The 17693-nt window shown below is 42.4% G+C and overlaps 1 protein-coding gene across 6 annotated transcripts in view; it reads left to right on the top strand.

Annotated features, from left to right (window-relative positions):
* The window catches only part of LOC311257296 (uncharacterized protein), a 232517-nt gene that overhangs the window by 209845 nt on the left and 4979 nt on the right, over positions 1–17693 (top strand). For 2 of the 6 annotated variants that reach the window (XM_084352838.1, XM_084352837.1), the window contains one exon: positions 15808–16049. The exons of the other annotated variants lie outside the window; for them this stretch is intronic. In XM_084352838.1, the coding sequence (XP_084208964.1) occupies positions 15808–15854 (47 nt within the window). In that variant the 3' untranslated portion in view covers positions 15855–16049. Of the gene's footprint in view, positions 1–15807; positions 16050–17693 lie in introns of those variants that run through there. 6 annotated transcript variants of the gene reach the window in all.

Here is a 17693-nt window from a genome sequence, read left to right as displayed (position 1 = left end):
CTTAATGAAACGAGCTTAAAGCTTAAACTTTTCTGGACAGCTTCCCTTTTCTACTTTGCCTAACAAGGTAGGTATTCCATTTCACTTGGGAGCTTTCAGATACGTTTTAGTCTCCATGGTGTGATGAGGTGCCAAAACTACCAGGGGAAGGCAACTCTGTGCAGAGTCTGTCAGCGTGCTAAGGATCAAAGCCATTCGCAAAGAGCACACACACATCAAACACAGCCGTGCAACGTGTTACCTAGCAACCCCAGACCAGGTGTTGCAGAGAGCAGGAAATATTAAAGCCCACATTCTTCCTGTTTTCTGCAGATACAATTTTAAAGGAAATCGATAAAGCCGTGAATGTGTAGTGCATGCGAGAGGGGTGGAGAAGCCTTTTTTCTTTTTTTCCCCCCCTGCACTACAGCAGACAACAGGAGCGCCAGGAAGATAAGAGTGTAATATCAAAACCTGAGGCGTGAGAAAAGAAAATATGAAGGAGTGACGCATATCCTCTGATGGATCTCACTAATAATGCCCATATCCTGTCCATATAAGGCGATGCACACTGAAGTGAGCACAAAAAAAAAAAAAATTGTGACAGACGAGCACACATACACACACACCTCGCTGAAGAGAGGAGTGTGATATGTGAAGCTAGAAAGGCCCCAATTCCACTGAGTGGCCTTGTCAGGATGGAGTTAGGCAATTATGTGTGATGCAGCGGAGTACTGAAAGGGAGCAACATTTTGAGCACTAAGGTGAGGCCACCGGGTCCTCATGCATCACAGGCAGCCCTTTATCATGATTAGAACACAGCTGTCATATTAGTAGGGAATTAAGCAGTGCTATAGTCCTACAGTTTAACAAGGCTGAGCAGGGGGCAGCCATGCCTGCTGTTAGTAGCAACAGCTGTATCAAACCTCTGGCTGAGCGTGAGGGCAGACCCCCTCCCTCCTCCCCCCTCCGGTAAAGTCAAGCTTTAGTCAACTGTAAGGGATGACGACGCTGTAATGTTGTTTGAAATGCGCCGCTACCGCCACGCTGCAGGTGAATCTGCGATTTAGGGAAGTTAATAACAACAGCGTCGCTCCACGCCACGCCGGGCCTGGTTAGCTTTATTTACCTATAAATGGTGATGGTCATAGCAGGGAGCTAATGCGAAAAGCATCAGGAACAATATGTGTGTGTGTGTGTGTGTGTGTGCGTCCCCCTCAGGAACACTTGAGAGAGCGCGTGCAGAGTGATGTGGCGCCGCAGCCGTCCCAGCTTGTCTGTCTTAGCCGGCGGAAACAGGTGTAAGCCGTGAAAGTGCTTGATGAATGTTCTCTTTAGTGCCGGTGACTGACTGCCCTTATTCAAACAGCAGACAGCTCCTCTGGCTAAGTACTCTGGGAGGAGATACTGTACATGGCTCACACAGGCATATAGTGCAACCAGGCAGACACACACACACACACACAGCTAGATGAGCAAGTGTGCAAATATAAACACAAATTCATTTTTAGCCTGTTTTGGTTTTACACAAAGCCCAGTTTAGCTCCATTTGGATAAGAGGACACTCACTGGGAACATGATCACTGATTTATATTCTTTGTTGATGATAAGAGACGTGAGCTCCCCACCTGTAGCCTCCCCCGGGGTGGTGGTGTATGTGGGCGTGTGTGTGCGTGTGCTCATGAGATGCATCCACTCTGATAATGATTACACTGCAAGGATGAATAGGCTGCAAGAGGATACAGCCACCGCACATGACAACTTAATCAAGCCGCACAAGGACAAAAATAGGATTAAAGAGAGAGAGGCAAACGTGAAAGACGTCTCTCTTTTCATGATCTATGAATAGAGTGTGAAACAAAAGGACAGCAGTGGATGGAAGGCCCACGTGACGAAGACAGACTGTTCCCCCTCTGGGCTGAAGGGATGACTGACAGAAGCGCAGGGTCGAGATCTGACTTCCCCCGTACAAAGGAAATAAAGAGTCACATTTAAACAAAGAGCTCGCCATCCAAACACAGCTTTCATCTCAGTCAGTCTGACAATGAGACGCATGAAAGGGAAATATGCACACACACACACAAACAGCAAAAGCACAGGCAAGCAAATCAAACACCCACTTTTAGAGCATCCTTTATTACTTTTGGGTTATTGCTTTTTCTTTTCTCGTCTGGCCTCTGACCCCCCTCTGCACTCAACTTTTATTTACTGTTTCCTTTTGATCTTTTTTTCATGCTCCATGCATATCAGATGTAAAAGCCAAAAGTCATAGGACTGTGAAAAGGGAAGTTTCCACATGTAAAGTTACCACATGCATTCACGTCTGCAAAGCAACCTGCACATACGTGTGTACTGATGTACTGATAAATATGATGTGAATGGGAGATGATGAGGGCTTCATTTGTGTGGGGAGCTGCATGTCTGATGGCTTCTTGTAACCTTTCAGCTGACACCCTGCCACATGTCCCAAAGAAACCAATTACTCCCATGTCTGATGCTTTTCCACAGCTCGATATGCCAACTTTTATCCAAGCACGCTTTGGTCCAGGGCAGTAGTTATTCACTGTTTAACTATTTATTTGTTTTCTTTTAATCTTACACATTTGATGGCTCATGCATAACAAAACAAAAAATAGTTTTCGTTGCCAACTTTTATGCTGATTAATATGAAATCCTTTGAAGAACAATTGAATTGAAAATAATAGGCCATTACAAAACACTGAAAGGGTTTGTCAAGTGCAGTAACGTGAACATAATGTCAATTTGTGTTTGGGGCAGTGAAGCAAATACAAACAATTAATAGTGACATAACTAGTTCACATGGTCCGGCAGGACAGCCATCATGTACCACAGACAGGAGACTACCTATAGTAATCTACCTGCAGTCTGCATACTCACACTGTATGTGTCCATGCAGCATTTAAATTCAGTCGTGACAGAGAGAAACAATTTGTCCTGTAGGTTTGAATGGAAAACCAACACTAGCAGAAGTACTCCACCAAATAAAGAGCTATCACAAAAGGAATACTATACACACAACGTTTGCTGCCTTCAAAAGCTTCTTGTGGTCTGCTGCATGAAACCCTTTGAGAAAAAGAGTCTTCTTGATCCAACTTGATGCAACTGAGCTGTTCACTGGGGAGAAACTGTACGCATATTTAGCTTTGGTTCTCACAAATTTCACAATTTTGAGCCAGAATGCGGCGTGGTGTCTGGCAAGACAGTGTCAGTGGGTGTGTGATTATGATTCTCAGTAACAGTCTTTCTTTACAGCTTAAATTTAATTAGTTAATTAAATTGCACTGATACTGTATATCTATATTTATACTCTCGTATACTGTACATTTGCATCTTGTACATCTTCTTTATATATTTTATCTTATTCTTATGGTTTCTCATATTCTTGGACTTTTTTACATATTAACTTATATATCTCTCTTGTTTCATTGTACAACAGCATTCAGAGTGGAAGGCAAAGGAAGACTTTCATTGTACACAGAAACTTGTTTTTAACTGTACATATGACAATAAACACTTTGACTTGACTTAAAGGGGCTCTCTGTTGAACCTCTATGTTGTGCTGGATGCTCGTTGTTAGTTTATGTCAGCAGTCTCACTTTTCTCGTCACGTCACAATCTGCTCACATATGGCAAATAAACTGTCAGCAATCAGATTGTTGCAAAGAGCCCCTTTAAATATTTATATTGTTGAAACAGGTGTGTGAAAGAGTTTTGTTGCGCCACTTTTGAATGCAGCTTGAGAGATTTACATAGTCATTCAAGACCATGACTGTATCCTTCCTTGCCTTGAGTTGTTTATCACAGTATATATAATTTCATTTCACAATTCGAGTTGGAATTAGATATGACCAAAAATGTACAACACTGTATTTGTGTTCTGTTTTTTATGGTAACGTTATTAAATCATAGTATGACAACAATAAGAGATATTCCACTCAAAACTTGCTCAATTCAATCTATTGGCAGTGTAGGGGAGCATATCTTAAGGGAAAGAAGTTGTGTTTATTGGCTCCAAATTGAAAATCTAGATCATATTAATGAGGTATAGGCCTGCATGTGTTTTGGGAGGAGTTGCCTGCACCATAAAGTAGGTTAATTAGTAAATGTTATGTGATTAACACTTGGAGTTTGACAGGGGGTAGGATTAGGCATCTCAACAGCATTTAACCCAGAAAACCTAAAGTTTATTATATAAGTACAGTAGTCAGTATATCGCAGATCTTGTCTATTAAATACATTTCATGTGCAGCAGCAACAGACACATTAACTGGCACAGATCATGGAGCAGAAGGCGCTTTTTGTAACAGAAGAGCCAGCTGAGCTTGTGTTGCAGTATTAAGTTGCACACAGAGCAACAAACTATTCTGGTTATATAATTAGCCTCAAATGAGACTTCACACAATTTCTCTTGACTGTCCTCCAGTATTAAATACTCCAACATTGCTCCATTGTTTGGGCCTCTACCACATTTGCTTGCCACAGGATGTGCTGACGCCAAGTTCAACGGGCTGACCTGAAAAACAAACAGTAAAGCTGCATAAAACGTGGCAAAACTCACAGATTCAAAGCTTGAAGTCAGTGTTGATCTGTCCTTTAGCTTCAGTTTCAAAGTGATTCCTGCTATGTACTCCAGCTCATTTAGAAAACTAGTACACAGCGAATCAGCAGAATAAAAGTTGGCAGGATATGTTTCAGCAAACAGCGGATATATTAAAACTTGACGTTTGATTCGTTGCAAATTTACTTGTCTTCTTATTCAGTTTTCCATTTTATGATGTGAAGATGCTGTGCTTATGGTCTGGATTTAGGGGTAGGATAAGATCATGTTTTTGGCTTACCTAGTTCTGTCACCACAAACACAACTGGAAATTGTTTTGATGTCTCGTCAGAAATATCCAGCTTTGTTCTAACTAACAAGGCTTGAAAATGTTGCAACGTCTCTATCCGGTGGTATCGCACTTACAAATGTTGAAACACCAACACCGTCCCCCATACCTTCTGACATGAAAGTCAGCTCATGTACATGTAGACGTAGACCTGTGTTGGCTCTTGAAGCCAAATAAAGCAGTTGGTGTGCTTTGATCGTACCTTCATCTTTGAGTTGGAGTTAGTGAGGAAAAAGTTAGTAGTAGTTACTTGATGTAACTCCAGTTCTGTAAGTAGCCTAGCCCTGTCCCTGCATGTTATCGCAGCCACACTAAAGCACATTATTTTTATTATTCTATCATAGACTCATGTGGAGGTCGTGACGGTGTTACAAAATCCATGTCTTGGCAGAACATGACATGGATGACGGTGATGTAGCCAGTATACCGCCCACGCCTTGTCATGACATAGATTATGATATGACACATTTTCTGGAAGATCAATATAGAAATGTTTGTCCTTAGCTCTTCCAGCAAAGTAAATATAAGAAAGAAAAAAATCACTGAAAAATCTGATATGTCCATAAACATGTTTCAATATGGCCTAAAAAAGTACAACTAGAGATGTTAAAGTTATAGCTACCGTACGGCCAACAGTACGGCTAAATCTCCCTCTTCCAAGCTCTAATTATAATTTAGAAGAATGTGCATATTCCACACACGAAAGTGTGAAAAAATCATTATTGAGTAAAACTGTTGGCAGGTTCATTTAACTTGACCTTTTGGTAGATCTTACACAAAGCAGTCAAACTAGGACTGTATATTAATGACTTATGAATGGATAGAAGGAATCATGCATTGAAAGGTTATCATGGTAATGTGATTCAGTCCTCTCTTTTCTTTACGTGAAGTAAAGTCTCTTTGCTTCTTTACCCTGGAGGTCACTGTATGATATTAAATCCCTTGAAAATGAGCACAACAGAAACAGAGTTTCTGCTATGTACACCATGTTTAAAATGCACATTAACACAACTTATTATGCTACACGTTGGATGTTCTCTGAGAAATGTGAACCAAATAAGTGTTCTACATTTGTTTTCTATTCTCAAACCACTAAAAATACTTTGTGTGTCACTTTGGCAGAGTAACCAGTGCAGAGCAGACGCATGCTTCATCAAACTTTAATCGCTCCCTAGTGGTGTCTTCCTCTAATCGAACACACTCAGGCCTCTGCCCAGTTTGTCACTGAGGAGGTGGCTAAAGTAGAACTGTAATGGTTTGCCCTTCTCAAATGAAATATTATATATATCAAACTGAGGAAAATTACAGAACATGATCATTCCCTTGTGACTCTTTTGTCATAAGCTGCGACATACACTGTGCTATTCCATTTCTAGGTGATCATTTATGGTACAAGAGCCACCTGGGAAAAGATGAAAAAGAACACTGATGTTATTGTTATTGATGAGACTGCAGCATTTTGTAGTTTATTCTGACACATTTAGCATTCTGTAGCACGTAGCACGACTCAATAAAACACAACTCGGACTTTGGATGAGGATTGCTCAGTGATTAAACTGCCTGCGTAGGTTTTCTCCTGTTGCCCCTTTTTCCTCCAACAGCCCAAAGACACGCAGGTCTTGTGAAGTGGAGACTTAATTTCCTGTAGTGGGTGTGAACGTGGGTGTGAATGTGTTTGTCTGTGTGTGCTAGCCCAGTGATAGACTTGTGGCCTGCACTGCAATTAGCTGTGCAGAGCTCACAACACCTACAGACTGCAGCTCCCGGAGACTCTGAGAAGGATGAGCGGATATAGAAGATGGACTGATGGATGTTACGTGTCAATGCGCATTGATTTGATTCATATCAATGAGAGGCTGGGGAGGCAGTCACATCACTCAGACATGAGAGCGTGGCGTCATTCTTGAGAGAAACGGACAACTTTGGCAGTTAAAGCAGAGAATGAGTCAGAATTTTTCATCTTTCTAACTTTAAATGCTACTGAGATTATCAGGGATGAGTGAGCCGGAAACACACAAGATGAACAAAGCGCATAAAATATACCGAATACTCCTCTTCGGTTATTACAACCAGCCCAGAAAATGTTTTATCTCTAATTCGCTTGATCTTAAAAGTCAAGCAAATTATTCTTCCCTCTAACTCATATTGACGGCATTTTAACAATGCCTATAATGTTAAATCCAGAGGCTTTGGCATATGGAGTTACACAGAGCGAGTTTACTATTCAAAATAAATACAGGGTGGCTGTCATGTTTTCAGCTTTCAGTTAGCTTCACTTCTACCGTGACGAGGCATTTCAGGCACCTCAGGAGCAGAGTTTAATATGGGAGCTCCTGTCGGCGCGGACTTTGGGCTTTTTAACTTTCAAGATGTTCTAGCTGCACAAACCACATAAAACACTGAAGGAAAGGAAAAAATGGAAGAAGCATAATAGGCCCCCATTTAAGTGAAAGTACAAAACTATTACTACTGTCGCATGTTTTATATGTAATATTCATTAAGTACTGTAAAAGAAAAATCCACTCCAGCCATCATATAAATGTAGCTTGAAAGAAAGTACAGTATTTCCTTTACAAATGTACTGTAGTGGAATGGAAGCCTACATTTCAACAAAATTGAGTACTAGCTCAATGATATATTTACTCTCCACCTCTTGTGGAATGTACATATTATTTTTATCAGATTTTATAATGTTTGCCAGAGCATGTTGTGTGTGTCAACATTTAAAGAGGTGAGGTTATGTTTATGCTCGCACATGTCCGTTTGTCTGTTTGTTGGTTGGTTGGTTGGTGAGATTTCCATGAAACTTGGATAGACAGAATAGACCCCATTAACTTTTGTTGGGGATCCAGACAAAGGGATGGATCTCTTTCTTTAAGATTTTGTGTTTTATGCATGGGGCAATGCTCTGTTTTTCCAGGGACCCTGTCCCTGTTCCCCCCCATGATTTCCGCGTATGGTTGGGCTTTGGCAGAGGTATGCACTCTACTGAGTGCCATTTTAGTCTTCTTATCTTATTAAGATTAAAATATTATTCATGAAAATGAATGGCAAAGTGTAATATTGGTACCAAAGAACCTACACATTTTGGCTAAATTTAAAGGAATTATATTGTCTCACTAAAATACTCTCTGTGTTGCAGTTCTGCCAATTGGTTCCAACATTTAGAGTGCAGAAACCAGCTAATTTAAATTGGAGCTGTGTGCTGCTACAGCGCGGCCAACAACTTTCCTGTCGGTACTTGATCTGGAAGCATAATCTCTTTGGATGACGGTTAATTGTGCACTGGTCTGAATTGCAAATGGTTAAGTGCTTAGGACACAAAGACACGCAATCGACACACATGTGCCTCCCCAAACCAAGAAAGCCCTGCTTCCTGCCACTCAGCCTACACCAAGGAAAATAAACCAAATGGCCACTTGTGACCGTGTAGCAGCATCATACAATGTCAACAATCACGTCTGCATTATGCAAAAAGTGGGTAAACAACAGACTGAGGGACACAAATTGGCTCAACACCAGCTGTCTAATTAGCTTTGTGCTGCTCTTGAAAAGCAAACAAACAGTGAAAGCGGGACGGTCTGAAAGCTGGCCAGACATCGGTTCTAAGTGTTCTGTTCCCCCCAAATCAGACGGGGCGCTCCAATTCTGCCTCCACGGAGAGAGAGGGAGGTTTCAAATAAGACACACAGATTAGATCATACGTTAAGTCCCCAGAAGGCCTTCACTCGGTTATTTTGGAAGCGCTGTAAAGACGCACAAGAGGCTCGGCTAGAATTTACATTTTAATGAAGCCTTAGCTGATTGCTATTACGCGGAGTTCCTCGCAACTGCCTAGTTTAAGCTTAGGTGAAGCACACAATGAAGCATATATGCACACTCTCACACACATACACACACATAGACAGAAAAACAGTCTGACACACATGTGCACACACAGGCAGCAGATCCAACCACACACACCACTAATTTACCACACTCCTGCTGAGAGGCTGTTGCAGAAACAAATTGTCCTGTAAACATAGGGAGAGAGCAGAGAGGACACCCAGGGGTGCATTACATGGCAAAAACACATTCTCTCCCAGCACGATGTGGTCTGGAAAGAACATTTGCAACAATTTTCCAGCATTAGAACATGTACAAAACAGAGGCTTTTCATAGTATATAGGACACTAGGTGTTCCAGTTAGAAAAATTTAGGGGAACGGGGAACGAGGTCGTCTGTTTTTTGTTGCAACATCACAGTGACAGGCACGGCAATGAGTACCAGGAGCACCGTGACAAGTGGCACGGTGACGAGTGTTACTGACAAATTTTGTGCGGCGAAAGACGACGTGTATCATGTCAGAATCGTCTGGACTCGTCACTTCACTGTCATTTAGCAACAGCCTGTGTGGGAGTGAAGACAAATCCACATTCCTGCGTCGTTATCAGGCACACTGCAGTCGGAGGCGTGAGTAATGATTAGTCACGTACAGTGGTGTCTGCTATTCACCAGCACATCACTTAAAAAAAGATGGCAGCAACTTGAAAATTCCTGCCGTTAATGACATTTTCGGTGAGACACATCAAACACACTACAAAGGCAGCTTTCGTGCTATGAAAAACAAATCCAGCTTGTGCTGTGGGACTCGGTAAAACAGAGTCCTGGCAGTCCTGACACGTGTTTAAAAATCATCAGTTCCTCGCTTGTAAATGGCATGGGCTCCTGGCACATCCAGAATAGGAGGCATCTTATCTGCAGCCCCCTTCTTATCGCTCAGCCCCAGTGGAAACTATTGCCAGGTAGCAGGTTGTCATATGACACAAGGCGCTGTGACAAGCCACAGCTCAGCATAGTTTTGCCACACCACTGGCAGCTCCCATGTGATAATACATAACACAACAGTACCGCAGGGTCTCAGATAGCACCAAGGGGAAATATGAACCCGGTGGTGATTTATATCTGCCTTATTAAAGAGCTGACCTTGACCATGGGGAAAACTGGATTAGTCAGATTTTTTAACAAAGACACGGGATGATGTTATGCTGTTGAAACGAGGAGCCTCTTCCTTTCATGCTCTCTATTTTCTTCCCCCTCACTTTCTGTGTCTTGCGTTCTGGAGCAGCCAGCGTTCATTGTCCTGTTAAACAAAAGGGAAGGGGCTGATGCAACAGTCTGCGGCCAGGCGTCTCTCCCTGGCACAACATTAACACAGCAGACACTGACTCGGCACTCGCTGTGGGGTAACACCGCTTGAGCAAACAACACACTCACACACACACCGAGCGTCAGCCATGCTACCTCGCTCACAGACGCAGCCTGATGAAAGGATCCTGGAGTTGATTGAAGGGATAAGTACATGCTGCAAACTGCGGCTCACGGCAGGAAGAAATCCATTTTTGTCTCAGCTCGAAATACATGAGCATGTAATTTTTGACTTGTGCATGAGGGCTTTTTGTCCGAGACATGTAATCATTTTGGAAAGGCCTACATTTCCCTACTGTAACACTTCATAAACATAATTAAATTTGGGTCTAAGGGCCCTTATGGCTCTTTCATCTCAGCAATTTGTGACCCGTGTGGGATACAAAGAGCTCCTGAGCAACAGAGACAAACCTTTACTTGCAATAAACTTGGTGATGGTGCCTGAGGTTCAAATCCATTTTGAACACTAGTTATTGTGAAATAAGACGCAATACTCTCAGGGGATGAAGGCCACTTCTTTACATCTCTGAATTGACTGGGAGACATTGAACTGACCTTACATTACAGGGTCCTTACACTGTCTCTCCTCTCCCACATGCAACATCAGTGCTCCTTTTCTCTCTCCCTCTTCATCTCCTCCTCTCCTCCCCTTTCCTTTCTCATTTTCTCCTCTCGTCTCTACGAGGCTCGCTCCTTTTTTCCCTTTACCGTTAGACGTTATCTCAAAGACCAGATCACCATGGCAACAATTAGTCACATCGTCATCGCCCACACTCGCTTTTGATGGCTGTTTTTATTTTGGAGGGTTCGTCGATGCACCCATACCTCACTGGCAGATCGCCAAGTAACCTGTTCTGGTTGATGGAGGAACAATGTTGCCATCTGTTGGATCCGTGTGTTTGCACACAGCGAGCGACATTGAAAAACATCCAGCGTTCCTGTGATGACTCATGACAGACAATCACATGCCAATTAGGACCTTCGGCTCCAACCCAGAGCTGTACGGCTCAATCGCATTTCACATGTTCAAAACACATCTAAACCACAGAAGCCTCTCTTCAAAAGGTCAACATGCACCATATTATTTATTCTCCTTGACAGCAGCAGAAATGGAAAACAAATATGCCATCTTCCTCTGGTTTCTGATATGAAATGCGGCCATACACAATGTGTAATGGTGGTATGATACAAGCCTGACTTGGACAAAAGTCGAGCAGGAGTAGCTCGATGGCAGCTCGGTCAATTAAACATGGAAAATATTTGGGCTTACGACCAGGAGTTACATTTATTCATCAGCGCCTGCCATATTGTATATCTCTAAATGAAAAGAGTGCGCTCTTGCAGCGGGGAATCAACTAATGTGAGAGATAATATATTGGCTGAGATTTTGGCTGAGTGTTACCCTTGAAATCTTGGATCTGTTTCTGCTCTCTAGAGGCGCTAATTAAGTTTTTTTTTTTTCTTCCTAAGTCTTACCGTTAAGTGATGTAATACTTCATAGTCACAAATAATTTTCCATGTGGGACAGATTATTGCTCTTATTATTTATCCTGCTCACCCAAACTCTTGCCAGGAAAATGGTGTTAAAATGTTTACCTACATTATCAGGATTTCTTCCTCAGATAGCGCTAAGAAAGATATTCGCTGAAGTACAGGAACAAAGGTGGTTACTCAGAGTGAGATAATGCAATAGTGGAGGTAAATGAACTCAGGTCTGCTTGGGGCATTTCTGTACCGGCACCACAGGTGGGCCCCCCTGCCAGCACACAAGCTCAAGGCTACATATTAATTATTATTCTGCAGAGCTGCTTAGCCAGAGATCTAATTCAGCCTCTTTATAGTTGGATTTACAACACGGCTTGTCCTCTCAAGATAAATGAGCACATGGCACCGACCAGTCAGTGGCAGACAACTGTGTTTGCTTTCAGGTATCCAACAAGAAAAGGCTTTCCAGTTCTTGGACCGTAAAACTGTGAAGTGGTTTGCCAGACACTGGGAATTAAAAGAGACAATTGGTCTGCAGATGTTCAGTGGTCCTCCGTAAATTGAGTGTCTTCATCAGCTCTGCAGCAGAGGAGGAACAACATTGTCGCTGCGCTAAAAAATTCAAGGAAAGGTGTGTTTGTTTTTACAGTTAAAAATGTGTATCTAATGTCAACACGGGCATGCACACAGACTCAGATGATGAGTGAAAAGCCCATGTTTCTTCATTATGAATTACTTCAATTACTCCTTTAGATCATGTATCTTTCAGTTGACTACATTTTGCCGGACGCTTTACGTTTGGATTCAGCACCATCCCTTTAAAAAATTAAAGGCTGTGGAGCGTGTTTCCATTTTATTTACTGTTGCTGCATTTTTAAAGTTTCCTCACCAAAGTGTTACTATATTTAGCTGCATATTGTAGCACCCCGCCGTGAGGTAAATGATCCCCCCCTCCAAAAAAGACCTTGGCTTAAAACTCTGTGAAATGTTCTGCATTTTCTGCTTTGCTAATGAATGCGAGCACCTCGTTTCCGTACATTATTTATTCATTGGGAGCAAATGTTTTTCTCTGTATCCATGCAGGGGCTTCTCCCCTTCAGAGGAAGTCACAGTAACCCAGGTGTAAAAATGTTTTTCAGAAGACCTAAAGAAACACTTTCTCATTTTCGCACACCATAAACCCTCCGTACAAACACCAGATGGGGAGCGTTATCTTGACATGGAAGGATAAAAATAGTTTCTGACTTGTTTTTCAATTATTGCTGACTTTTCCGTGCGAAAAGCCTATCCCTTTTTTGCAGGAAGATTTGCATAAAGTTTTATGGAGATTACCGGTACAAAAATGCTCCGACTGTTGATCCCTTGCCAGTCAGTGTTTTTGAGGGATCAGACTCAGATATCTTCAGAATTTCCTGAATATCATTACAACATTGATGGAAACCACAACAAGATGGCTTTGAGCTTAATCTACATTAGGACCCCATAGGTTGAAAACATTCATCACAGTTTTTCACAAAGTATTGAACTGACGCTGATCTTTAGGAATATATTTTCAAAAAAAAAATAGAAAATATTGTTTACGTGCTCTTAATGAGCTCTTGGTTGCATTTGCATTCTTTAGAACAGCTGCTTCCACCAATTATCTACAGTACCTCATCACACCAGTCACCAGACCTTATACAACCCCATTTAATTAAGCTGGATCGAGATCCTAACATAGACGGACTGCACTCATTGTTAAAGCCTTTCCCCGAACCTTTAAATGTCTGTTGTACTAGACGTCCTCAAGACTGCATTGATCCTCCCGGGTACATTAACCTATCAATGCAGTAGGCACTGTGCATTATGATTAAGCACATGGAAAACATCCACGTTCCTCACTCGGAGGTCAGAGAGAGGCAGCGACAGTAAACCACAAAGCGGTGCGTGGAGAAAGTCTTTACATTAATATTGATGAGATGGAGTTCATACTATGCTATATCTATCATGAAGCAAAGATACCCTGATTGAGTGTGGCCGGCAGTATCGTGGGGGTTATTAAGCCTATGGCACATCTGGACTCTATTGGTGAGTCTGAGGTATTGATAGGGACACATGGTTATATAAGGGAGGCGAGGGGATGGGGAAATAGCCAGCCATTGAGGTGCGGTGTAATTAAAGTGCAGGAGGGAGGGGTTGAGAAGGCGGGTGGGTGGGGGGCTTGTGGTGCTGGCGGGCTCCTTGCCACATTTCCCATTGACTTTCAACTGGAGGAGGAAGGTCAGCAGCAAGGTGTTTAGAGCAATCTCCACAAATTGTTGGACTGAGGCTTGATAATCTCCAAGGCTTTAATGGATCTCAGATCTGTTTACCAAGTGAGTGCACCTTACAAAGTCATTTGGCAATTGTTTTACCCTCTAACGCAATAATAGAACTGGAATTGGCTTTTTGATCAATGACATCAGTGGTTAAGTTGATATATTCAATAAGCACGACAACCTTGAGCCTCATAGAATTACTGTGTGTGCGTGAATTACAGAGGAAGATGTGTGGTCCATCCCTACTGTACGCCTGAACTGTACAAGATGAATTCTCACTTTCATACAAGAGGCGTTTGTTTTCTCAGTATCAGTATCTTATGGTATAGTTTTCAGTAGTTTGACCTATAGAAGACGTGTGTGTAAGCAGCTCTTCACGTACAAAACAAAGAACATAATTTGGTAGTGTGAACTGTATGTTTCTCCCCAGACACGTGATTATTACATCGACAGTCGCTATAATTAAAAAACTGCAGAGTGTACAGTAGTTTAACATACTGAGGAGCAGGAGTATATGGAGAATGTTCTGTACTGTCTTGTCATGTGTAAGAATTACTGATTTTTTTACCAAGGCTGAGCGAAGGAAGCAGTGAGCTCGAGGAGGAAAAGGGACCCTGGTCTCTTCTGAGTTGATCTGAGGGATGTAATGTTTCCTCTGGTCTACTCTCAGGCATTAATGGTTGAATGGATAGGATTGGACATGCCTGAAGACTCAACCAGCCTCTAGATCCGCTCCCAGCGCATCTCAACAGCCTGCATCTTAAGCTCAAATAAGCACTGGGGTCACTGCCCTCCCAATAATTTTAACAACTCCCAAGTGTAAAAACCCCTTTCTCATTTGTAGCTCATTAATCAGACAGTTTATGCAGTTTGCTTAGACGGAAACGCAACAAAAGACAAGGATAGGGAGAGGGACTACCACAGAGGCGGCTTTACATAATATTCTACAGCAATATGTCTGACGGGAAAAATGAGACTCTAATATACACATTACTTGAGGAGCCAATAGCTAATAGTTATAGATGGTTATTGCCTATAAGATTGCATGAGTTCAGTCTCTCCGGCTGACACAAGGAGAGGGGGAAGGAGGAATGAAAGATATGGTTTCATAAGTCTTTAACAAGAACTACTTATGACTTGTTACGCCGCATTGCAGCTCAGATGCAGTTGTGAAATATCCACCCTTTGGAGCCTTTTAAGACGGAACACTTTTTTTTTTTTCCTCGTCTTCTGCCATTTCTTTGTCATCTTAATTTCACTGCAGCAATATCCATAATTCACAGTGATTTTCCCGGCCTCCTTGTCTTTCCCATGTGAGAAAGTTTTGGAGATGGATTCCCCCCCTAAGTTTCATAAAACAGTGTCTGATTCTCAGGCGAACAATGGGAACACTATTACAAGACTTGGCACAGAAAAGCCTCAAAGGCCTTGGCACAAAAGCCTGTACAAATTGAGAAGATAGAAGTGCAAACTCATTAGCTTACCAGGTTTCCAATCACAGCATTTTTTTTACAAGCTGGATGTCTCAGTCTGCAGAGCTCTCAACAGATGAGAGCCATTTTGCATGACTTCAAAGGAGACAGCTCTGCCTCAGAACTTGTGGCTGATGTTTCCGCCGCTGATATATTTTGTCAGAACATGTATGGCGAGATGTGACTCACCTTAAAAACTCCCCTTGTTCTTGTTAATAATTCTGGCTTATAACCTCCATCACCAGAGCGTGACATTCAGCCCTCTACTTCCATTCTAGCGAGAATATGCTGAATTGTGATGCACGGACACTCGCTGTTCTGAGCCTATTTTGTGCTTTTGCTACAGTGTGACAAACTTTCCTCACCACACTTTTTTCCGAGTGTGAATCTATCTGCAGCCATCCAATATAGAGCTAAAGACAGCCAAGATATTTCCCAAACGGCATGTAATATGACACAGAAACAATACTTCACTTTCAGCTCGGGGGCAGAGGCAATCGGAAACACGGATGATTCAGCCGGTTTGATCTCGCCTCATCATGCACTCTACTGCGTGGCTAATTTGAAAAGGCCAAATCTGCAAATAGCACAGTGTTGCAGCCTCGTAACAGGTAGGGCGTGCTTCAGAATTTGACATGAGAATACCTATGATAGCACAACAAAGCACAAAAACCCACCACATCCTACTATAAAATATGCTCTTTGTGATGCAAATGAAGCCCTTGTAAACAAATGTGACCAATCACATGTAAGCACATTTGATATTTGCTCTGCTCCTTATTCGCTCTCAGCTTGGTGTCTTTGCCCCCGCCATATCAAGTATTTAATCCACAGTTTGAATATTATGATTGCACTCAATCCCGGGTTCATTTACGTAAGTGACTGGATTCAAAACGGCAGCCACACGCACATACATCCACTGCACCCCAGCTATCAATGTGCTCCACTTTTAATCGTCCCCCTGGGTACACCATATGGGAGATGTTGAAAGATATACTGCTGTCATTCGTGGTTCTGTCAGTTTTAGTTAAATGTGCTGCCTTGCACAATGATGGTGTAGGTAAGATATTACCCTATTATCCCATTAAGGTTCGTACCTCAGAGTCTGCAGCGTTCATTTTCAAACAGCTCGTCTCCTGCACCATTTTCATCCCGTTCTGAGAGATGCTCCTCTGCGATGCTGCACTACCATCTGCTGGGGAGCCGACAGGAAGAGCCAGTCGCAGCAAACGCTCAACTCTTCCCCTCTCTCTCTCTCTCTCTCTCTCTCTATAACAGAGATTGATTTCTCTGTCTGTCACGGATGACATTGTACGACTGCTGTGTTTAAATTAGCAGCCGTCTGATAAAAGAATATAAATGGATCAAATGTCCCTGGACTTAAAATCTTATAATTCATTGACAAAATACATTGAAGTGCTATAGCGGTTACAAAAGCCCCATTGATATGGCTTAAAATTGACAGGGGCCTGTGACAGCTCCCATTTATGATCAGCCTGTCGTCTGGCAGTGGAGAGTGCTTGACACCACGCTCAGCCAATAGCCACAGCTGTTTGACTCCTCTAAAAGACAGCACAACACATTATGTAATGCAATTATGCATCAACATTAATAGCAGGCAATTGTGCAGGCAAGCAGCCAGCTGGGATGGGTTTATATAACTGCCAAAGACTGACAAATAAAAGAAAAAGGGGCGACCTCTTCCTGTAAGGAGCAAACTCGCCAACCAACGCAGGCGCATGCAGCCACGCGAAAACCATAAGTTATCCCTCTGTTCATGCAGTCAGCCTTGAGACAGTTTAACAAATTGCTATGACATAATTGTAATATTGCTTCCAGTATGTCACGTTGTTAATCTGTATAGCTTGGCTTACGTTCAGGTGCTGTATATCGAGCTCAGCCATTGGTGAAAGTGCTCTCTCGCAGATTCATTGAATTAAGCCTGCATGCATAAAGAAGATGGAGAATAGCTTTGAGCACTTCTTATGTACAATTAGCATAATGCCTTTAATTCTAGTGTATCCGTTATTATACCCAAAGGATAGTTCCATCAGCAGACTATAGACGTGCCCACAGTGTGTTTAATGTATACAGTGGATAAAGGATAGCTAAAACAAATATGTTAACAACTAATGTTACATAAATTAACACACATTATCAGAAGCGTGGGTGTTAAGAGATGTGGAGAAGTCACACGCAAGTCGTGTATAGCACCTCTGCGGCTGCACATTATGACACACATACTGAGATCAGGCTTCAGTATGTGCAGTGCAAACACATCTACAAATGTGAGTTCATCTCGAGCCATTTTGGATGTTTGTGCTAAACTTGGTGGTATGACACAGAGAGCTAAGACTGCTCAGGGT

The sequence above is a fragment of the Pagrus pagrus genome, assembly GCF_965226575.1.
Source record: "Pagrus pagrus genome assembly, chromosome: 5".
Lineage (NCBI taxonomy): Eukaryota > Metazoa > Chordata > Actinopteri > Spariformes > Sparidae > Pagrus > Pagrus pagrus.
The sequence above is the reverse complement of the archived record's forward strand: the minus strand, read 5'-3'. Positions and strand labels throughout refer to the sequence as shown.